The 26,215-nt window shown below is 32.2% G+C and overlaps 1 protein-coding gene across 1 annotated transcript in view; it reads left to right on the top strand.

The window, feature by feature from the left end:
- Positions 1-26,215, top strand: part of LOC123654562 — a 104,920-nt gene that overhangs the window by 10,130 nt on the left and 68,575 nt on the right. The window contains 11 exon segments of the mRNA XM_045590462.1: positions 310-415; positions 3,212-3,431; positions 4,023-4,236; positions 5,163-5,349; positions 5,603-5,659; positions 6,004-6,447; positions 7,079-7,792; positions 8,936-9,044; positions 19,432-19,509; positions 19,925-19,975; positions 23,118-23,318. Coding sequence (XP_045446418.1) covers positions 310-415; positions 3,212-3,431; positions 4,023-4,236; positions 5,163-5,349; positions 5,603-5,659; positions 6,004-6,447; positions 7,079-7,792; positions 8,936-9,044; positions 19,432-19,509; positions 19,925-19,975; positions 23,118-23,318 — 2,381 coding nt within the window.

The following is a 26,215-nucleotide window of genomic DNA, read 5'->3' as shown; positions in this document are numbered from 1 at the left end:
TTTATTTATTAAATTAAATCAAAAACATTGAAAATTACAAAAAATATGACATAATTGCAAATTAATACTGTGATGCAAAAGTGGCTTTATCGCACATAGATATGTCTTACTTTAAATCAATACAAGTATTTTAAAAAGAAACTATAAGTCGAAGGAATCTAAAAATAGAATTGTTAGTAACAAATAATCTAATAGATAATAAATCATCATACAAAATTTAAATATCATTAAATATGCTTACCTGACAGGCGGTTAATTCAAAAAGTAACAAATAATGTAGTAATTATGTTTAACATATTTTCTTTACAGTCTCGAGAGCAAGACAGACACACTATGCATAATCACAACGTAATTAATAATAATACTTCTGGGTCGCGGCGTACTAAATCTAAGAGCACAGAAGACATGAATATGGGTAAGTTTAGTTAAAAGATTTTTATTTCAATGAACAGAAATAGATATAGATAACAACCAAGCCTGATTTTTTGACTAAAATATGATGGACACAAAATGTATTAATCGTTTGCTGCTAAAGAAAAGACTTGAACATACTCTGCCTAGTTTATTGCAAATCGGAATATCTATTAAGATTTCTCTCTAGACATACAGGTTTAGTCACTCAATATTTTCATTCACTACCATACTCAGGATGAATTTGTGAACGAATTTAATCAATCAAAATTTCGCGCCTCTAGCCCTCAACCTTTTTTTTTCGGTCAAGATCTACACGTTCTAGTTCTAGTTATTCTAATTTTTTACCAAGAAATAGACAAATACATCATGCTTAATTATTTTCAATCATTGTATGTTCTGGCTATATAATCTGTTTTTGCTGTGTATTTTACATTGATTTGTAAAACACATAAGTTCGCGCCTATTATTCAAGTTGAAGTATTTTTGATAGAATTAAGTTTTTAGGTTATGTTTTACGATTTCCTTGGGGAGGCCTATGTCCAGCACTAGACTGAAACAGGTTGAACTGACTGAGTGACTTACGATTTTCTTAAATTTATATATAAACTTAACTTTTCTACAGTTTGTGTTTTCAAATTTAAAAAATAAATAAATAAACATTTACAAAACACACCTAAAATATGTTGACACCTGAAAATAAAAACTAAAATATTTATTATATAATTCCTGAGATCTTATCTGCTGGATACCGTTACACGTCAGATAGCTTTAACAGTAACTGGTACGTACTATAATTTCGCAACAGTTTTTAACCCGACCTGCAGACTTCTTTGTGTTGATGCTGTATAAACTGACCCGACGGCCTGTTTTTCGTTTAAATAATTGCCAAGTTGTAATATTCATAATGTTCTTTATTAAAAAAAAGTCGTAATAACTGTGTACAAAAGATAAGAAAACTTAAAGAAAAGATGTAGGAAATCAGTAAAGTCGTACTCAATTTATGGGATGATAATTGTGTTTGCTCGCAAACGAAAAAAAACCGACTTCACTTACATCGAAAAGTAATACAACGTAGGTAGACGAAAAATTAGTCACGTAAATACGCGTTATAGAGGATTACTCAAAAAGTTGTTACCAGATCTCGATTAAATTTAAATGTGACCACACAATAAACATCTGCTTTCGATTAAATTAAAAATCATCAAGATCGGTACACCCAGTAAAAGTTATGTAGTTATGTGTCTGTTTGTAATATTAAAATAACTGCTTTTTACTAAATGCATATGGATGTATACACGGTTCATAAACGAAAATATTTTTTTTTTTTATAATTTGTCTGCCTGTCTATTTGTTCCGACTAATCTCTGAAACGGCTGCTTCACTTGCAGATATCTGATGTAATAAGGAGTAACTTAGGCTACTTTTATTTTAGATTTTTATTTGATATTTCTGCGAACTAAACCATAACTATTTTGTTAAACTCCACGCGGACGAAGTTGCGGGCACAGCTAGTAATTAATAATATTAATAATAATAAAGACTATTTTCCATCACAATCCTGTTGATACAATGAAACGTTATAAAAAGTACGATTGAGCCTGTCAAATTCCACTGCTGAGCATAGGCCTCTTTTATATTGTAAAAAAGTTCTATTTCAACATTTATTGATTTGATTAATTTAGTTTGTAGTATCCTACTGCTGGCCATAGTCGAAGCTTAATTCATCACACTGCTCCATTGCATGTTGGTGGATATACATACTTCCTACTACGAGTAACGAGCAGGCGTCTTTGATAACAACTGTGACCGACAGTTAATCGCGCCTTCACGGTGGGGAAATCTTCAAGGATAGACAACCAGACCGGGAAACTAATAAAAACAAATATCCACTCCGAGCGGGAATTGAATCCTCTACCCCTGGTACTTAAGCACCAATACAACACACGCACCACTATACCAGAGCAGTCATCTTAACATTATTATTAATATAATTATAGATAGTTGTGAAAATAAAGAGATTTTTTAACTATCTCTATGACAATATCTTTGTTTCTTTTGTCTCAGTGTTATTTCTTTATTTACTAATGAAACACGTAATTACAAAATACAATCTTTTATATAAAAAGTTTAACGTAAAACGTTTATATAAAAAGTTTACTCCTTAAATGTTTAAAAATTAAAATATTCGAATGAATTAATCAAGTCATAATTATTAAAAATTCTAAAATTTAAACATACATTGACGCTTGCTTATCGTATGGGTACAGTGGATGCTAATTATACTATTATATCTCTAGTATACTATACGTCCAGTATATTATACATCTATTTTGCTATAGCTAAAAGCGCTATAAAGCGTCACTCGTCAGTGTCACTATCAGCATCACTGTTGTTTTCCTGTTTCACACGATTACACTCCCCATTCTTTTTTTATACCGATTGCGTTATATCGTTTCTTAAGAAGTAAACAGCAATAATAAACACAAACATATATATAGTGTTTCGTATATTATAAGGATATTATATCATATGGCTAACCCGTTGGCGCAGTATGTAGTGGCCCTGCTTTCTCTTCCGCGGGTTGCGGGTTCGGTTCCCGTCCGAGTCTAAGTGTAATATTGGTATTAATATATTTATATATGTAATATTTCTATGTATATTTATCAAAAAAATATAGTTATAACAGTGATCTGTTAACACCTGTAACAGGAACAGACGACCGTGTGTGTATGTTATAAGATATTTATTTATTATTATTATTTATTTATTATTAAATTGTTATAATTTTACAATTTAGATTCGAGCACACTGAAACGTATGCTGAAGCCAATGCCATCAACAGAGAGCCCGGTGACATCACCGGAGATGGGCCGCCGGCGATACGGCGGCGCGGCGCCGTGTCCGCCGACCTGCGGCGCGCACGGCCACCGCCACCAGCCCCACATGCACCACGGGCACTATGCGCACGTCATCAATAACAACAGTCGGCAGAGTTCGCAGAGATATTCTTCGGCTAGGTAAGCTTTATAATTAATTATCTGTATTCCAGACCTAGTCCGTGTACGTGTATAAAATTATAAGATAGCTGAACACGTGTGTAAGTACATAAACAAGTGAAGTCTTTATAATGTCATATCACGTCCATATTTAATGTTGTGAAAACCTAACATTACTGTCACTAGTACCAAAATTGTAAATAAGGCCTTGTTAACAACCCTAACCTTTTTTTTCTGAACTATAAGAATGAATTAAAAAAATTTCAAAGTTTTCCTACTACTCTAGTTTAAGCGTTGGTATCCGAATTTGAAAAAAAAACGCAATTTTATCCAAATGCGATGAACTTCAGTAGGTTTCTGGCTTCCACAATTCAGATCATCATTACAGCCTATACAGTCCACTGCTAGACATAGACCTCCACAAGTTTACGCCAAAAATAACGTGAACTTATGTGTTTTGCCCATAGTCACCACGCTGGGCAGGCGGGTTGGTGACCGCAGTACTGGCTTTGTCGCACCGAAGACGCTTTTTTTTGACAATTCAGATCATGCCACAAATACTTTCATGATATAGCGCTAAAATCAATAGTTAACGTAAAAAAATTATTACAGCCGCGGCGTAGGCGTGGGCGCGGCGCCAAGTGGCTACCCAGGGCGCGGCCTGTACTTGGAGCTAGGCGGCGGTGAGCGTGATTTGTCACCGCCTTCCGACAACGTCATGTTTGATAATCAGTGCTACGCCACCACGCCTTCATCTTCTAACGGGAACTCCGATCAGGAGCCGTGTCAACGCCGTGACCGTGACCCTCGTCAGCATCACCACGGAGTAAGTACAACATATGTGATTTATATTTTGAAATATAATTAAATGCCTAGGCGCATTACCAAACATGAATTACCACTTACCTATTACTGTAAAGATGAATAGGAATTTTGCTTTAAATTAATTAAAACTAAGCGAAATAAATTTTTAATAATAAGAACCTTTATGAAACTGATATCTACCTAAGCTCTAACGAAAGTTTTATCGATTTGAAATGTCTGTAGAATCTGACATTGTCATTCAATGTAACTCATTTGAAACATAAAATACTATACAAACGTATACCTTGTCAGTGAACATATGTTCAGTGAACGAGTAATAAGGGCAAAACACAACTTTTATTACATTTTATCAGACTCCCTAATTATTAGATTTTTAATCTAAAATTTAATGTAACTTTTCTAAACCAATAAGACAACCAACAAACACCCTACAACCTTGACGTCTGGCTAGAAATTGCTGTCACGATGTTTAATTTTTCAACATTTAATCAGATTATATTTGTGTTTAAAGATAATATACTAAAAATTTCAATTTAATTTGCACAAAAAAATACACGTGATTTTTGGAAATGAGGGAGGGGGTATAGCCTCATCGAAATCACCATAAGGGAATAGATGTTAATAAATTGCTAAAATCATCACGTGAGAAATAGAGGACCCCTAACTTAGTTTTAAGGAAAATGATTACTAACCTTATCGTATGAAATTTTTTTAAACATGTATATATTTTAAAATAGTCACTATTATCTAGATTCACTTAACAAAATTTTGCACTGCTATTATTATTTTTATGTATACTCATTCAAAATGACGAAATACTTTCAAAAGCCTACTTAATGCATGAAATATATTCTGAATTGGTTTACTTTATCACTTCGAGTGATATTCGTTTTTGGACAGATCCTAATCTAAACATGTCGCCACCAGCAAAAGCCGTGTCTGTCGCGGCAGGCGTCGCAGTCCAGCGCCACGCCGGCACCGGGCTCGCCGACGTCGCGCCTGCTGCTCGAGTATGAGATGCACCTCCGCAATACGCTCGCCAAGGGTATGGACGCCGAGAGTTATAGCCTACACACATTCGAAGCTCTCTTGAGCCAGAGTATGGAGGATTTGGGTGAGATATCCAAAATTATGTGCTAAGTACAAGTTGCACTTTGAATAGATAGCTTGCGCGAGAACGAAGAGGTATGATGTTGTTTCACGAGTGTTGTGTTAGTATTAGAAAAAATGAATGGGTTTCTTGGATATCGCTAAACACTTGAAAGTATGCACTCTCATATTTTAATATTTTTGATTTGGGTTAGCTAAAACACACTTAGTAATATAAAATAACAATCAAGATATTAATATCTCTTTTTTTTATATAGAATACAACGACAATCTGCCGCCTTCGAACCAACGCAGCCCATATCCACCACGTAGACGTTAGTATTATACTACTCGGTCAACTTAACTTGACACCTAGCTCGAAATGTGCCCCTCTTCCCGTTCTGCATACCTCACCCCGCCATCGCCCTTTCAGTAGCGTTAGCATACTTGTTAACGATACGCGCGTGATTTATTTGACTTTTGAGTTTTTGAATATTCTTTTGCTGTTTTTGTTAAGTTTTTGGTTGTTGTTTTTTGTTGTTCAGTTGTTGTTTTTTGTTAGTCAGTTTTTGTTATTTGTTAAGTTTAGCTAATTAATTTTCTTTATATAAAATGGGTAAAACTATCCATAGCAGAGAGCGTGAGCTTATATTGAAAGTGTTGGCGTTTTTTGAACGAGAAAAGGAAATGAGTAAATTCGTTATTCCAATTGATCCAACTCAAAATTCGCAAGCAGCACGTGAACGTGAGAAAATAATTAAGAAGTTTATTATTCCCGTGGATCAAGTTATTGCGAGAACATGTGCCGCAACTGGGATTTCGAAATCGACTTTGATGAGAATCAAAAAAGAGGCAAGACATGCAGCAGCGCTGCAACCGGAAACTGCACCGACGCCGGGGACTTCTACTTCTGGATTAGCATCTACGGTTCCAGTAAAACTTTCAACACCAGAGAACAAAAGAAACAACACCAAAAGAAAACCGAGTTCTCAAAAAATAATACTTGACAACTTTGATCTCTGCGCGCTAAGAAACATAGTAAACAGTTTTTACACAGTTAAAAAAGAAATACCAACGTTGAAGAAAATACTGGCCGTTGCCAAAAGAGACCTAAATTTTCGAGGTATTTACATTAAATCTATATTTTTTTTTAACATTTTTTCATGTAAAGTACGTTTAAAAATTAATACGACTATGTACGTATAGGTTAACGAAAACTAAGAAAACTAATTTTTGTTTACTAATACGCACATATCTACTTTTCAATTAATTAATGAATTCATGTGTATAGGTGCATACATTAAATCTTTTGTAAATAATAATCGTTACTCTTTTTTTTAACTTTAACTGACTTAGTATTAGTAAAAAAACATCAATATAATACATACCTACCTACTAATTACTCACTTTACTACCTGTCTTCTCCGTCGATCATCCGACCGTATCCAACTTTACCGACAACCAATTTTTTTTTTCAGGTGAAAGGACCACATTACGCCGTTTTCTTGTGGATTATTTGGGGTATCGATTTAAGAAGTGCAAAAATGCAAGACTTGTTCTTGTTCAAAAACCAGATATTGCTGCCTGGAGGGATAGGTACCTACGTCGCAAAAAAGAAAATCAAGATTTATGTGCTAATAAAAAGTCTATCACATATTTAGACGAAACGTGGATCCATTCCCATTATACCGTGCGAAAATGTTGGCAGAATACTAAGGACACAAGCATTAAAAAAAAATGCTAAAAAATATTAGTTTACGCCGGTGGGGAAAATGGATTTATACCTGGAGCCGAGTTATTATATAAATGCAAAAGCTCCACCGGTGATTATTATAACGAGATGGATACGACCAACTTCATTAAGTGGTTGAAGGAAAAATTAATTCCAAATTTGCCACCAAACGGCATAGTTGTCATAGATAACGCACCGTATCATTCTACTCAAATTGAAAAGTTACCGTCCAGTGCGTCTTTGAAAAGCGAAATGCAAAAATGGCTCTCCGACAATAATATCCCATACGAAGAAAGAATGACAAAACGTGAGTTATACCACCTTATTGTCGTCAACAAACCTCCAAAAAAATATATAGTCGACGAATTATTAAAACAACATGGACACGAAGTTTTGCGTCTGCCACCCTACCATTGCGACCTAAATCCTATCGAATATATATGGAATTTAACTAAACAAAGGGTAGCAGATAAAAATATTGATCAGTCTGAAAGGCAGATCGAAACGCTAACAAAAGAGGCAATAGCTTCGATAACAACAGAGGATTGGCGAAAAGAAATAAATCACGTTGAAAGATTAGAAAAGCAGTACTGGGATAATGATCGCCTCCAAGAGATTCAAGAAAGAGAATTAATAATTTCCGTTGGAGGTGAAGAAAGTGATGAGTCGGAGAGCGAGTTTGAGGACGATAACGGCAGTGATACCATGTCTGGGGTGGAACCTATGGACCTTAGCAGTGATGATTCTTTTTAATTTAATAATAAAAAAAATATGTTCAAAATTTTATGTTTTTTTATTATTATTTACGAGTACATATAATATTTTAATTTTTTATGCTGTCGGTACCGTCATTCTGGCCAGGTGTCAAGTTAAGTTGACCGGATTATAATTAGATTGCATATAATTAATTAATGATTGTGTATTTTTATGATTATACTGTTCACTCGTTTGCTAATCCTAAAATAACCGTATATATTTGAATTTAGTAGCTCATTGTTTATAATGCACTCTTAATATTAGTAAAGACAGGTAGTAAAATATTTTTTTTTATTCAATAACAAAATGAAATCGTTATTTTGGTAAAGATGTTTACGATGTACAATTTATGTGTGAGTGAGAGATGACACGTGAGGGAATGTCATGAGGTAAACCAAACTTAAAGAAAAAAGATCAAACACTAAGTTTATTATAATAATTGTGAGTGTATATAGGCAGAAGTACAGACGTCACATGCTCCGTACGCTATTCTGTATTCCGTATTTCCAACTAACCTAAATTACATCGTACAGACAATAACATTGCTGAGTGTGCGGTAACTCGTACAAATTTACAATACAATTAACATATAATTTACAAATTTATTTTGGATATTGATTTTTATCAGAATTATGTATTTAGACTTATGCTGAAGCTACCCGCACATAAGTCCAAGTACTTTAGTCAGTCTTTTACTGTTCAGGCTATTAAATTATGGAATAATTAGCCATAAGTCCGCCCATTGTACTTCACTGTCTGTAACTATCTTTATGCTTTGTTTGTAATATATTTGTGGTGTACAATAAAGTATAAAATAGAATAAAAAATAAAATAAATGCATTTTACTTACAAAACTCGGGATTTCATAAAAGAGTAGCAGAAATTGAAGTATTTTCGATTTTTGGAGATATTGCTGATAGTGGTTATGAGACTAAGTAGTTATTTTTACTGTACCGAACTAACATTAACATACGCATGGACTGCATAACTACGACTTATATAATTAATTCCTCAAATCATTTTCTAATGGAAACTTAACTAATACCAACTTAAATCTTAGTCAAATAAATATTGTTTTTTTTTTCTGAAAATTATGGATATATATACGATGTGGTATGTGCAGGGCCGGCGTCACAGTGCTCGGGTGGAGGCAGTCGCTCATCCACGCTGCCCTTACCGCATCGCCTGGAGCGACCACACGGCGCGCGCGCCGAGCGCGACGGATACTACAGGTATTACTTGCCATTTACAGTTACAAATACGACATCTTGATTTATTATTGAAAAAAATAATATAGTAATAATGATGTGATTATTCCTAAGGAAATAAATCAATACAACGTGTGTACTGATACTACTATCGGACAAAGAATGTCCCTCGCCAAGTCGTACACTTTCTTTTATAAAATTTTGGGTGGCTTCCTTTATAAAATCTGCTCCTTGCCTAATGCCAAATATATATTCTTTCTTGTTTACTAATAAAAAGCATACGCTTCAGCCTGTAATATCCCACTACTGGGCATAGGCCTCTTTCCCCATGTAGGAGAAGGATCAGAGCTTAATCCACCACGCTGCTCCAATGCGGGTTGGCGGATATATTCCCTATTATGAGTAACGATCGCTATCAGGTGTACTTGATAACAACTGGGACCGACGGCTTAACGTGCTCTCCGAGGCACAGTGGGGAGACCCACCAAAACTACAAAACACGCAGGCCACGGCAAACACCTGTATAGCCAATACAAATGTTTGTCATGTGCGGGGATCGAACCCGCAATCGCCAGCGCAACAGGTACAATCCATGCCTGTGACCGTTGCGCCAACGCGGCGCCGGAGTGTATATATAATTATGTTTAAACTTATAATTTACAAAAATTATGGTTGAATTTCGACCATTGTGCGAACTCTAGTTTATTTTATTCTTTGTATAGTAATCAAATAGGTTGCTAAGATCATGTTGTAACCGCTTATTTATTATGAACTCGTATTTTTTACTCTATGTTACAAACATTAGATTTTATTTAATTGTAAATACGGTACACACTACACTGACTTCACGATATTTTAGAAAAGGGAGAAATTGTTTTTTTTGAAACGCCGTCTTTATTACGGTACTCGCTTTTAAGAGTGAAGTGATTTCTTTTTAGTTTTCGCATTCAATCCGAAACGATATAACTACAAATACTGCCTTCTACGCTCGGTTAGTCTTCTGGGTAATTTGCTGGTGATATATTACGTCATGCTAAATGATTTACTAATGTTTTAGATTCTTGCTTTCTAACCTAATTCTCGAAAAACCAAGACGGGAAAATATTATTCCTGAGTTTTTTTTTTTACTAACGAAAGAAGTTGTGGTCGAACAGGAGCCGTTAAATTTTACTCCTAATTTTCCGTTGTTTACTATAAGTATATTAATATCTTGCTGTGTGCTTACGGCAATGAAGAATATAGCCACCCCCTCCCTTCAAGTGGGTGTCGTAAGAGGCGATTAAGGGATAACACAGTTCCACTACCACCTTGGAACTTAAAAAGTCGACCGATGGCGGTATAACCATCCAACTGCTGGCTTTACACAGGCCGAAGACAGGCAGCAGTGTCTTCGGTGCGGCAAAGCCATCCCTGCGGTCACCAACCCGCCTGGCCAGCGTGGTGACTGTGGGCAAAACAAATGAGTTCGCGCCATTTTTGGCACAAACTGGTGGTGACCTATGTCCAGCAGTGGATTGCGATAGGCTGAAGTGATGATGAAGTGTGATATTAAAATAATTTTCTTGTACCAATATTATTCTTGACTAGCAAACTTATGTTGTTAAGTCTTTATAAAAACTTATGTTGTTAAGTCTTTATAAAATACGAATAAAAATAATAACTAATGACTAGCTAGCTTCTGCTCATTTTGCTATGTGCCTAATTTTTTTACTGACTCCGAGTTTATCGAATACTATTTGTTCTACCTAGCAGCTGCGTAAACAAAATCAAAATAAAAAACAGCTTTATTGAAATAAGCCCCATGAGCACTTTCGAATCGTCCTTTTACAAATTAAAGCGTTAAACATAAGTTATTATTTTTGTAAAAGTAAAGCTACCACCGATTCGGAATGTAAATTCTCAGATAAGAATCGGCAAGGAACTCCGCAGTTACTCTTTTGAAAAATAATATATAAACTGTGCGTCACTAAGTCCATACGTCTTTATCAACTATGTTATCCTGCATCGAATAAATAGATTTACTATTAATTTTTTTTAATCAAAACTTTAAATTTATGTTGAGTCAATTTCAAAAACTACGTTAATGTTCAACTTCCCATAACTCTATACCTCTATGCGTCTAAAGGCTATTTTTTATTATTATTTGAATACCAACAGCGTTACCACTCGTACATATATAAAATTTAACATAATATTAACAATAATAAGGTCAATAATAGGTTTTCCTATCTATACATCTTAGTACTGTTACAAGAGAGCAGTATTGAGAGCCAATATTAAAATGACTTGAAAAACAAAACAAAATTAAAAGTTAATAGGATAGTAGAACATTAGACTAACAACAAGACGTAGAATAAGTACAGTGAGTCCAAATGTATACAAATAGCCATTGTAACATAATTTTTATATTTAATTACAAACAGACACTCCAATTTAATTCATTTGTATAGATAATAAAACTTTGTAGTAGTTATATAACAAACACAATAACATACACACGCAGACATATAACTTGTATGTACCTATTACATTTATTTCGCTTATAATGATTGCTTATGAGATTCCTAATTTACTTTTTGAAAAACTTTGATTTAACTATTCTTCAACTGAGACTTTGACTTGAATATATCTGTGTCCTTACACATCTCATTAAACAGACGCGGCAGTCTAGACAGACAGAATTGGCTGAGTAATTAGTACTACATTTGGTCACATATAGGAGTGATGTATGTCGGGTACGACACTTGGGTGCCCAATATGATATTGCTCTTACTCGTACAAGCTCGGGACAATCCACATGGCCATGAACTATGTCATATAATAAAGAGAGACTAAGGTATTTTGCGACGTTCCTCCAGTGTCAGAAGGTTATTTAGGCGGCAATTTTTAGAATAAGATAGGGAGGGTTGTCGACTTCGGTAAAGAATGTGTTTGAAAAAAAAATTTTAGACCCTTTCTAGACGATCTATATAAATTTTATATTTATATAGCTATTACAAGCTAAATATACTTTTGTGAAATAGAATTGATGACGAAGTAACCTGCTCATAGCATGACACTTGAAACACTTTTTAAATTTTATTAAAATTTTGTCAAAAATCCCATATTGTGGCTTACTTTAATTTAGAGCTATTAAACTGATACTTTTGTACTAAATTATGTTAATGTAAAAATTACGTGAATATGCTTTAGCTTTTTCTTCTGTTTGTTTCTCAAATGTAAACTTTTTTGACTAAAAAATTGTTTTGAATATTGCTTATGAAAGTTATTATATATCCTTAGAAGGAAAGAATCCTGCAAGGTATTGTATATCATTGGCTTTAACCACTTCTAAGCTTTCTATTAGTAAAAGAATTTTAAAAATCGATAATTAGTTCCAGAAGTAAGCCCCTAGATGTTGGTGTGTAGGTTTCAAGCAACGTTAAACACTTTACCTCTATTGGTAAATATATAGTATAGAAATAGAGACGAAGATTTATGTGTGCTTTGCTTCGCTACAGCCTGTAATATCCCACTGCTGGGCATAGGCCTCTTTCCTCGTTTGAGCGAGAAGGATCAGAGCTTAATCCACCACGCTTCTCCGGGTTGCCGTCAGGTGTACATGATAACAACTGGGACCGACGGCTTAACGTGCTCTTCGAGGCACGGTGTAGAGGACCAACAACCAGACCGGAAATAAATATTTGTATGAACACAAATATCCACTCCGAGTAGGAACGAACCCTAGACCGTCGGCGTTTAGGCGTCGCCGACACGAAACACGCACTATTACACCAGAGCGGTAGAAACCGCAAATACATCAATTATAATTTCACTGGCGCTTTTGCACAAACACAATACATAATTATCTAGAAATTTCGCAAATATATTGTAATACTTTAAATATTCTATATAAGATCTTACAATAGAAAAAAAAATAGTTTTAAATTACTACATTATAAATTATACGCAAAAAAATAGTATATCAGTTGTAATTTGTTTTTCCTTTAAACATTTGTATATGAAATTTATAATTTTATTTCCAAAGACCTATGTTTTTATCAGTAATATTTAACTAAATTAGAAGCTCCTTTATTGGTCAGAAACCGTAAGATTTATTCAGAGATCCGCAAACTGTAAATCCATAAGTCGCGTTCATATGTTAGAGATCAGTTAAATATACTCCTTAGCTGATCCTAGAACTCACATATTAACTATTTTTGTTGGAGAAAAAAAAGCCTTATAAATTAAATAGGACATTTTCTTGCTTGAGATTTTTGCCACTCATAATATATTTATTATAATAATCATTCATTTTCAAAATAAGTCTGTATATTTTTATTCGTATCTTCCCTTAACTAAAGTTAAACTTAAAGTTATAAAAGGATCGAAAGTAGAAATAGAAATAACACAATAAATATCACCATCAGGTAACAACGAAGCTAAATATAATTGCTTTGTATTTTGACCTTTAAACTCAACGCTTAATTTTTGGTAAAGAATACTTACAAATGTTGGAGCACCTATATTTTTTCGTCGTTATTGTTATCATGACACTTTATTGGTTTCTTAACATGAACGTAGAATGTAGACATTTTTTTCACCCGTCAGTCCCCAGCGATGTCGGCAGCGAGAGAAACGTGTACACACATATGGCACATGTATGTGTATATATTACCGTCTATATGACGAATGGACAGAACATCATTCAGTTCAGTGAATTTGTCGTCTAATAGAAGCAACCAGTCTCTTGTAAATAGATATCTAGCTCATTGGGTAGATGTAATATACTTATTCATATATAAACGTAACACGCGTAAGTACTTATTCATATATAAACGTAACAAGCGCAAGCACTTATTCATATATAAACGTAACACGCGCAATTGTTATTCATATATAAACGTAACAAGCGCAAGCCTATAATCCACTATACGTGCTGTTTATGTATCGTAAGAATTAGGGTTAAACTTTGCCCCTTCTCCTACATGGAGAAAAAGACCTGTGTACAGCAGTGAGATTTTACGAGCTGAATCAATCATATATTTAGGAACTAGCTGCACCCGCGACTTCATCCGCGTGTAATTAAAAAAATATTGTTCAGTTCGCAGAGTTACATAATAAATAAATTTCTATAATAAAAGTAGCTTTAGTTACTCCTTATTACATCAGATATCTGCCAGTGAAAGGCCTGTCAAAATCGGTCCAGCCGTTTCAGAGATTAGCCGGGACAAACAGACAGACAGACATTTTTTTTTAAAAAAGGTCATTTTGGCATTTGTACCGTGTAAAAAGCGGTTATTTTAATATTACAGACACTCCAATTTTTTTTTATATATTTGTATGTTTTATAATAATTTTACTAAACAAATAACAGCTTTATTGTTTTTAAAAAACCTGACGTCAGCTTTGCTTGCTCAGGGATTCTTGGTTGATGCTCATCTTAGAAGTAGAACTTCAAAATAGTTTCCAAAGCTTCGCTTATAAAACTGATAGCTTAATTATGTCTTAGAGAGGGCCGCACTTTCCAGTGGCTGAAGCCTGAATTATTGTAACAAACTGAATGCGGCCGTATTTTATTTTTATACATTTTATTGCACGTAGGTACCACGCACGTAGGCACGTAGGTAGGTAGGTATGTGCACCTTAAGTATTTCAATAAATCAAACGTGGATTGCAATTTATTGTTTTACATAAAAGTGATAATTTTTACATAGTAATGATTAATCAAAAGCTTATGAAGTAATTATAAAACAATCAAATTATTAAATTAATAAAGTGAATTGAATGTAATTGCGCCGACATACGTATAAAAACTAGTAGTAAATTTGGGTTGCGTAAAAACATAAAAAATTAACTATATGTAAAATATTATACCTATACCTACAAGCTACATTGTGTGACAGTACATAAGTATATAATTATTATTTATAACACTTGTTCATTTCAACGTTTAATAAATGTTTATTAATTAATATATTTACAATAAAGTTTGCAATACCGTTTTATATTACATACTAGCTGTTACCCGCGACTTCGACTGCGCAGGATTAGTAAGTACTTCGAGTAGCTTTTTATCTTCTCAATATATATCTTTATACCAAAATTCATCAAAATGGGTTCTGCGATATAAAAACCAATTTGTTACTACCAAATGTGCACTAGAAATATATTATCAATTTTTATTATTTTTATGTTTCATTGTTTTGGCGACAATGGCTTACTCATATAATTGTGTTTGCTCCCAAACGAAAAAAAACCGACTTCAATTACATCGACGAGTAAACAACGTAGATCGACGAAAAAATAGTCAAGTAACTATGCGTTATCAAAGATTACTCAAAAAGTAGTTATCACATCTCGATAAAATTTAAATGTGACCACATGATAAACATCCGCTTTCGATAAAATTAAAAATTATCAAAATCGGTACACCCAGTAAAAAGTTATTGCGGATTTTCGAGAGTTTCCCTCGATTTCTATGGGACCCCATCATCAGATTCTAGTTTCCTTATCATGGTACCAAACTAGGGATATCTCTTTTCCAACAAAAAAAGAATTATCAAAATCGCTACATCCAAAGGAAAGTTATGCGGTATAATACAACGTAGGTCGACGAAATAAGCGTCAAGTAAAAACGCATTATTTGATATAACTCGAAAACTAGTTGTTAGATCTCAAATAAATTTAAATGAGACCAATTGGCACATACCACCTTTCGATTAAAAAAAAAATTGTCGAAATCTAACAACTGAGAAATAGATGTTTTAATAAAAAATGACAGGCCACTTATTGTTTCGCTCCAAAACAATGTAAGCATAAATTCATTGTTTTTGTTTAAATAACTGTAAAAGCAAAGGTCTAAGACCATACAGCCTTGTTTCATGTTATGTTTTGTACTAAAATATATTTTATTTTATTTATTTACTGTTTGTTATAAACGAAAAATACTCAATATTTTAGTTCATTTTATATGTCAATAAATAAATAAATAAAATATAATGAAGTGAAAAACATGACATTAATAAAAAAAATTACCATAATCTATCTGACTTTAGAAAGGGGCCGTTTATAGGCATAATTCCGTTACAAAAAAAATCCTAACCTATCTAATTTAAAAATTACACCGTTTATCAACGTAATTTTATAACAGTAAATAAAAATAAAATATATTTAATCAAAAAACATAACATGAAACAAGGCTGTATGGTCTTAGACCTTTGCCTTTATAGTTATTTAAACTAAAAATGAGTTTATGCTTACATTACTTTGGAGCGAAACGATAAGTGGCGCGCCATTTTTTTTAAAGCATCTATATCTCAGTCATTAAACATCAGTTGTATCGTTTGTTAAAAAAACCGTGTGAAAACAATAACATAACGTCTGAAATGTTAATATCAAGTGCGAAATGTGAATATAACATCTGAAAGCTACGGAACTAAGCATGGTTACCGCAAGTTGTATCGTTTGTTGATCTTGGAGTCGAGATCATTTTTACGTACTCCTGTTCGGAAAATCCCTTATAAAGTTGCAAAACGGCGCATGGATTGCACTGCCCGCAGCGCCGGAGCTAAGGTAAAGTCAGACGCGGAGCTCAAAGGTATTATAATAGCTTTAAATTCTTCATCTAATCTTAAAACTTTAACCATGGATATCTAGAGCTTAGCCAACACAAATAAAAGTTAAAATTAATACGATTTAAAGTACCTACATTTTTTTTATTTTTTTATTTTAACTATAGTTTGAAATCCTTTTTTTTTTTCATTGATTAACAGGTTAAGTAACGAAACCTAAAAATCTATCAACCCAATTCTAGCGCTGCTGCCGTCTAATTTTATTGTAAGATTAAACTATCAACGGACAAAAAAGTTGGAAAAAAATAAAGCAATATGAGAACCGCAGTGACACATATTCACTAAACTAAACTGTAGCATTTTGTAAATGTTTTACTGTTAGATATTTTCCTAGAGTTAAATTCATACGTAGGTATATATATATATATATATATATATATATATATATATATATATATATTACGTTTACATTTACATGACATACACATAATACTAATACACATATTTAGTTTATCTGAATATGTTACAATTTTTTTTTTTTTTTTTTTTGTAGTCGATGTAGTCGAGTATTTCAATACAATTCACATTTATGTGGCTGTTGTGTATTTATATAGTAGAGTAGCTTTCCGCCCGCGGCTTCGCTGGCGTAGATTACCTACACAATTTTGGCTGTTTTTTTTGTCTAACATTAAAGCCTATGGCACACAGTGATTACGTAATATACTGAAAGCAAATGAATTTTTCTAAATAGGTTTTTCGTCAGGTTTTAGTGTTTAATATATGTGGATATTAATGTAAGGCTAGTTGTTGTGCTAGTTTAAATTGATTTTTAATAAGGTAAAGAAGTTACTAACTATACAAAACACGGAGGCATAGCAGATGAATTTTAAACATTTATTTACATATTACTACTTAACGAAATACCGGTTGAATCCAGCTAACTAATTCCAGTACTATATTTTGAGTAACAAAGATTATGCCTTCGTAATGGTTGCTGTTGACAGTTTATGTCATTCACTGTCATTCATAATAATATACTGTTGTAAAGTTAAAGCAAATTGTTTTTCATATCTCGTGCATAATAGTTACGTATGAAAGTCTTTGAAATAAATATCACAATATTATGAGACAGTAATTTTATTTGTAGTGTAATGATTTAACTGTTGTAAATATATAATAAAATAATATTGCCATATTCATTTTTAGTGTAGTTTTTAATTACGTACTTTTTATATATTTTACGATTTGAAACTAAAATAGATTTGAAACATTAAATCTAGGTTAATGATCGACAAAAAACATTTTAATATGCCATCTTCTCAATCTCTTAAAGATGACAATTTTCTTTGGCGTAACGTCGACAAAGGCACTTATTTTTTTATTGTTTTCCTTAATCCCTGATTAGTATTACAAACTCGTTGTAAATAAAATTTTGGATAAGAATTTGAAGCTTACATAAATTTTTAACCGACTTCCAAAAATGAGGAGGTTCTCAATTCGACTGTATTTTTTTTATATTTTTTTATGTATGTTACATCAGAACTTTTGACTGGGTGGAGCGATTTCGACAAATTTTCTTTTAATCGAAAGGCGGTGTGTGCCAATTGGTCCCATTTAAATTTATTTGAGATCTAACAACTACTTTTCGAGCTATATCTAATAATGCGTTTTTAATTGACGCTTTTTTCGTCGACCTACGTTGTATTATACCGCATAACTTTCTACTGGATATACCGATTTTGATAATTCTTTTTTTGTTGGAAAGGAGATATCCCAAGTTTAGTACCATGATAAGGAAACCAGGATCTGATGATGGCATCCTAGAGAAATCAAGGGAACTTCTTGAAAATCCGCAATAACTTTTTACTAGGTGTACCGATTTTGATGATTTTTAATTTAATCGAAAGCCAATGTTTATCATGTGGTCACATTTAAATTTCATCGAGATCTGATAACTACTTTTTGAGTAATCTTTGATAAAGCGTTGTTACTAGACTATTTTTTCGTCGATATACGTTGTATTACTCGTAATGTAATTGAAGTCGGACTTTTTTTCGTTTGCGAGCAAACACAATCATTAATTTATAAATTACCTTTCGAAGGCGATTAAATTCAGAGTAATGTTATGAGAAACTCCGGTTGTGTAAATATTTTTGTAAATACGAAATTTATTTGTTCTCAATACCTTGTTGTTGTTCTTTGTAAAGTGATTAATTCGTGAATTATCTTACGAGAAGAAGTAATTTTATTTTATTTTATGTTTTATTTTATTGTTCCATTAGAAATAGATAACATTATTATTTGTACAACGTTGGATTTTATTCAATAAAGTAAACATAAAGATGTATAAATTATAATAATAAATAAATATCTTTAAATAGAGTCAGGTACGCTGCGCCCGCGCCATTCAGGATTACAATTAAAAAATAAAACTAAGAAAAATAAAGTACTTGAATCTCGCAGTACTTGAATGTTCATCATAGGTGTTAGTTTGTTATTCTTTTTGAAGGCAAAAAAAAACTAACAAACTGGCAAAAGGCATAAAAGTTCAGGTCTAAGGCTTTTTTTTTATTTTTCTCGTAACTGTCACTACTTACCCAGGCTCCAGTTTCCGGTTTGACGTTGATGTTTGGGACACCTGTATTTATGTATATCGATTTAATGTATCAAATAATTTTTTTCTAGTTATTAAGTCGAAATTTTTAGGAAAAAAAACTCAGATTGCTGTCAAAACTAAAATGATTTCATTCAAGATCTTCATTCTCAATTATTACGAACTTTTATTGTCATCTCAGACCATTCTTGTAAGTCGATTCATTTTTAATCTACGGTTTGATTAAAATCCGCCATTGTTCCAGCGATCGAAACGAGCTGATGCGGGAGCGCGAGAGGGACCGCGAGCGCGAGCGTGGCTACCTTAGCGACCACAATACGAGGTCTGTTTAATTGTTTATCTTACATTCAGCAAGAGGAAAACAAAGCAATTTTCTTTTCCCTATATTAATAAACTACACTCTAAAGAATTCGAATTTGATAATTTTTACTGTTGTTATTTTTGACAATTATAATAGAAACCCTTTATATTTCCAAAAAAAAATCATATACTACATAGTTCAAGTGCTTTTGCCCGAATTTTTAATCTGAAATTTTATCTAAGTAACGTTTTCAAATGACAAAACATTAAAAATAATAAAAAATAAAAATGAAATTATTCTATAAAAAATATATACGCCTTATTTATAAATTTATAATTATTTCTTAACGAAAAACGATTGCAAAATCCTGTTTTTCATCAATAATTAAGTATTTTTTTATAAAAATAAAGAACATTAATTATATGTTTATTTATAGGGATCGTATACGAGATCGAGACCAAGGATACCTAAGTGACCATCAGTCAAGGTAAGAAAAGTTATATTTAACATTCTATCTATTCTATGGTACTGATAAGAGCGACATGTTTTGTTTATTTAACAAAAATAAGAAATAACACAGTACAAACAGCAAAAATGATAAATCACAATACAAATTATTGACTTCTGTAAACATTTTATAGTTTAATTGTTGTTTGACGAAAACCAAAATATAGGCCTTCAATTACTTAATAAAATGAAAGCAATATGTTTATCTGTTATATGCCTTTGATAAATTTATATTTTCATGTTTTATAGTTCACTCCAATAAAAGTGTTTATTAGAGTTTCAAGTATAATGTCAAATCATACAAATAATTTGACAAGCAAAAACTAAAGTTAAAAAGTATGAATTACATGCGTTAAATATACGTTACTGTGGGATGTGAGGCATTGTTTTCAAACGTGCTACCGGTTACTAACACTTCGAATGAAGTTATAATACATCCATGTTACGTTTATCAAAGCTTTGCGGCATTGCGAGGCATTCCCAGTGTAGCCTTTGAACATGGCAGAAAATAATGATGCTACGAAAAAATACTTTTTTTTCACAAACCTCAATGTAAATTTGCGTCACATTACTAATTGCTAAATTTAAAGTGATACAGTTAAATTTTGTATGGACACTAGTAAAATATTTATAGCTGAAAGTGTTGGAAGTAAAAATTGCCTATTATTTACACACTACTGTATAACGAAATATCTACAAAAAATTATTTTAGTTTCTGAGTATTTGTCTTAAGAAAGCTCTTTGTTAAATATTATACTTTATTAAATTGTTATCTTGTCGTACTTAAACTATTAAAAGAAATAAAAAAGTTAACTTTAAATTTACTCAAGACTAAAAAGAGCGTATATACTCACTTACTACTAATAAGTACGAATACGTGTTATTGTGAATGATATAAAATTGAGCATAATAAATATTCTCGTAATTGTAGAAACACTTTTGTTTGTATAAAGATTTTATTTGATCAAATCCACAATTTGTAGCACTCAATAAAACATTAATAGAAAGCTAAATCATGAGCTATTTTAATGCCGTAAGATAAAAGCATCATACAATTTTCAATTCTATCAAGGAACGCCCGTAGTGTTTATAGGACAATTTCCGCTGCGGGGCGTAACTTTGCGTAGATTTGACTTTATTTGAACGAACGGTGATGCTTAAAATATTTTTGCTACATAAAATTTAATTATTTATATATACTAATTTTCTTTTGACTGATAAAAAAGTAAGTAATAATTAATAGCAAAGTAGTATATAAAACAAGTTACAATTATTTTAAAGACCTAAAAATGCAAAGATTTTTTTAGATACAACGAATAAATTATTCAAACAAAATTATAAATACAATTTTAAAATGATATTAGAACATATAAAATGCGACATTATTCTCGTAAAAGGCACATGGCGGCACAGACATGTTAGCCTATATACATTTCCTCTCATAATATCGGTAAAGTTAAATTCGTAATAGATCCAAAGCGAGTTGCAACCTGACACGAAGCTGTTGTGGCTCCTGGGAATTGTCGAAACGTCCATTCTAAATTAGGTTATCCGACGGAATAAATGGTTCGATTTTCCTCTTTACTTTATTACTTTTTAGCTCCGAATCTCCAGAATTTAAAAAAAGCTACTTTCTATTTGTCGAATATACCTTTCAAACTGTTATAAAAACTTATATGAATATTAAATTGTATAATTTGAGATTGTATATGGATACCCTAGTTACCTGTTGAAATGTACCTGTAAGAAAATTTGTACTAATTTCATTAGCGTAATAACATAACAAAATTTGATTTAAAACGTTTAATTTAATAACTTCATTTATCCATTTGCACCATTGTTAATCTCTGAGTAAATTGAAATTGTAACAGTTAATCTTCAGATAAACGTAAGGAATTCAGAAAAGTGGTACTTTCTTAACGTGGAACATTTCTAAGTACAGTCATTTCATTTCACTCCGAAGAGAGAACGGCTGTGTTAAATGCATTGAAATAGCGCATTATCTCCACTGTCTCTCTCTTAAGCTATCTCTGGTTTGTAACGTAGCGTTTTGTTGAATGTTCACCTTTACTACAAAGTTTCCGAGCGTGTTTATGAAGCTGAATTGTGCATTATGCGTAAAGTTTATGATTAACTTTCATTTTAGGAGAAGTTCTAAACACACTTACCGTTACTAACAAACGGAATGTAATCTAGCTTGCCTTAACTCCTACAACTCTTGTTTATGTCTTATGCATGAAAGGCTGCGATCGCCAAGTACTAAGTAATAGAAACATCTAAATCGAAACTAAATGTTCTCGAATTCAAGTACTAAGAATGTCACTACAAACGTTTTCAAATATTACTCTGCCCATTTCGAAATATTTGGCGTCTGATACAGTCATAAACGAGTAACAAATTGTAAATATTTTTGTTTCATTAAATACCTACACACCACATATTAAAAATAAACTGTTTAAAAAAAATACGCAGCAGGATTACGCGCGCTAATTTGAGGAAAAAAGCCTTTATCCTTTCCCAGTAAATGGGCCATCCAATTTAAATATAATTTTTAAATTCAAACTTGACTGCTGTGTTGAAAAACTATTCCTGAGATTAGGGCGTTAAAACAAATAAACGAACAAACAAACATTTCAGATTTATAATATTAGTGTATAAACATAGTAATATCAATTACCACTGACCACGTATACCTACTTATCGCTTTATAGAAATCACTTTAATAGATGGAGCAAATAAGCAATGAATGAACATAAATGACAAATAAGTTACATTAATTATAATAGACATATATACAATTTTTGAGGCTGATCATATCCAGTTACAGTCGCATATAGACGACTGCAAGACCAAAACATCAAAATCCCGCTGATATCTTTAACCTTCCCCAGGAACTCTGACCGCCTTACTCACCACAGGACACAATACTACTTTAGAGTAATTTAGTTATGATCTTCTGTGTGGTTGAGGTGCTTTACCAGACGGGTTTCTCAGATTTTGAACAGGATATTTACTTCTGTACTCTACCTCAATAAACTATTGTACATACGTATATTTAAATAATTTCATTCTGTTTAAATAAATGAGTAATACTCCGAACTGTAACTGTAACTACGTTGTAGTTTCGTGAGCGCGTCTCGCTGCGCGTCTTGTATCGGGGAGTCAGCGCGCTCGGCGTGGTACCGGCACTCGGACGGCTGGCGCGGCGCGCCCGTGCCCGGCCCCCGCCGCTCGCCCTGGGACTCGCTTCCAAGTCTGCGACATGAAGGAAGCTTGAATGATTCCGGATACAGGAGCAACAGAGCTGACAGCTTCGAACAACGGTAAGTTCTAATAGATGTACTGTCGAAGAAAAAATACGCTATTTCAAATTACGTTAAAATGGTTATTATTTTGTGAATGTCTTTATTTATAGTGTGAAGCTAGCTTATAGCATGGTTATTAACATAATAACAACAAAATTCAAATATGCTTCGTTAGATTATACGTTGTTACAGAATGCATTGAAGAAATAAAGGTTCACTGCTCGTTCCCCGTAGGTGATAGGGTGATAATATGTAGCCTATATGTTGACCCCACTTCTTAATAATATTCGTGCCAAATTAGAAATAAATCCATGCAGTACTTTTTGAGTTTATCCCGGATATATATACAGACAAACAGACAAACTTAAAATTCTAAAAACTATATTTTTGGCTTCGGTATCGATTGTAGATCACACCCCAAATATTAACTATTAGTTTTTAGAAGAAAAAAAATCACATTTTTTTTTACTAAGGAAACAGTACATCATTGGCTAGTTTAATATTAAACAAATAATCAAATATTTAATTTTATAATGTCATATGTATGTTATTATTTTATTATTGTAAAGAAGATACAAGATATTTAGATAGTGATAATGAACGCTTAGTTATATATTTATTGATAAAACTAATCGGAAAGTTCTCCCTACCCCGACAAGTCCCTTCGTTAACATAATGAATAGAACTTCACTAATTGGGTATTAATAACTTATTAACTGTTATTTGACATATGTTATAAATAAAATACTATAAATTTCTGTAACAAAGTAACTAATAAATTACTCAAATAACTGTTACGTCGGTATACAAAATGCCTTCCTGTAGTACCTATAATTAAAAATAGTACTTTTATTAGCTTAAATGTTATGTTACCTGAAAGTTATTCTTCTTCTTCTTCTTGATTAATGGCTTTCAATAGTGCCAAATGAGCACAGATAATTTCGCCACTGTAAGTTATTATTAGTATAGCTAAAGTACAATAATAGGTGTCAAAATATTGACATTATTGAGGATTTCCTTTATTAGGACAAAAACAACTAAACAGTTATACCACGGCTACAAAGTAGTATAGGTTAAATCTTAGAATACGATGAATTGTAAAAGTTTTATGAATAAATTACTGTAGTATCCATGTTTAATTTCGTAACTTGAAAGCAATGTTTAAGTTTATTTGAATTCTGAGAAAGTCTTTTAAAAGCTTTTTCATTTGACGAAGCAATTCTTTTTTAAATTTCAGGAGATATACTTTGCTTTTATAATTAAGTTGAGGTTGCAGTTGCTTTTTTTAGATACAATACAATTATGTTTTAGCCGACCGATCTCTGTACAGGAGAGATATGTAGAAAAAAATAGCTATGGGGTTCTTTACGAAGGCAATAGAAACCGATAGAGTTTTGTTTTAAATATAAATTTTCAAACTTTCACGGTCACTATGAACACTTACTTTCACGGGACTACGATTCTCTTTATATACAGCGATACCATAATAAAAACTGAAAGTAACAAAAGTATTTAAAAAAAAAAACTGTTCACCGTCGGGAAGTACTATGTGGCGTTCTCAAGAGTCTCTATTCTATAATATTTTAATGCCAGGAACGGAAAACACAAAAAAGGCTAGAAGAAAAAATATACTAAGTAATTTAGATTATTAACTAAAGCTATAAATAATAACATTACAATTTATTTATTAATGTATTTATTTAAGTTTTCTGTCGTAGAAATAATTTTTTTTACGTCTAAATTACTAAAATATTTACATATAAAATGAATATTTGTCTGTATGTCCTTTATAGAATTGTAAACTATACATTTGATCATACCATGATCTTCAGCAAAGGTTGTGCATTAGCCCACAAAGATTTCTGAGTTGGTACGACCAAAAAAAAAGCGTAGCAACGCGCGCAGTGTACAGCTAGTATTATATAATATTTATTATTATATATTATATGTATCTTGGTCGATAAAAGCCGAAAGAAAAAATAAACTAGGTTAAATTACTCAAGCAAAATCTATTATAAAATTACTTGACTTTTTTTACATAGGTACACCTCACCATTTTGCAGTTGTTACACTCCTTAAATTTTACGTTTTTAATAATTACGCGTAATACGCTAACTTTAAATATGTTAATAACTTTTAAAACATAATTTATCTATTCAACAAAATCATGGCTTATATATCCTTAAACTTAAGGGGTTAAAAAATTTATTCTATTAAAATTTTGTGATATTTTCACATTTTTAACTAAAATACGATTTAATTATGACATATTCAGGCTTGTAATTAGTCGTTGATAGAAATACATAAAGATTAAAACAATACGCTTGTTCTAAAAATAAACTTTAAAAGTTAAAATTATATTTACGCCCGTATTAAAAGAACAAGTTTTTTTTTTTAATTTTTAATAAAAATTCTGTATCACCCAAATTTCATTTTTCATTATTTGATATTGAAAACATTATCTTTCTTAATATGGAATTTTAATATTTAAATATTAGGGATCAGAGGGAAAATATCATTGATTACGATGAGTTAATCTTTCAGTCAACAGATTTTAATAATTAGAAATTGTTACAAAAGATTGCGACTGAATTTCAAAGTGTTATTTAATTGCGCGTATGCTTTCTGCATTGATCAGCCTTTGTGAAACGTAACAATGGAATAGCTGGTACTGGTGATTCGAATCGTTGTGAAGCGACCTAGATCATTACTTCATTCCAAAGCTTTCATGACTTTGGTCTGATTTGGTATGCTTTTCTGATGTAGCTTGCTACGTAAAATAATTTTTACACGTCATTTACTTCACCAATGTATGTATATAAGAGAATGCAGATATCGTTTAGTGTATTTAATATTTATAAAAGAAATTCATGTTAATCACTCACTTATTCCAATGAATTGAATGGCATCCTTAC

This window comes from Melitaea cinxia, chromosome 6 (assembly GCF_905220565.1).
Source record: "Melitaea cinxia chromosome 6, ilMelCinx1.1, whole genome shotgun sequence".
NCBI classification, from domain to species: domain Eukaryota; kingdom Metazoa; phylum Arthropoda; class Insecta; order Lepidoptera; family Nymphalidae; genus Melitaea; species Melitaea cinxia.
Note: the sequence above shows the minus strand (reverse complement) of the source record. Positions and strands in the feature narration are given on the sequence as shown.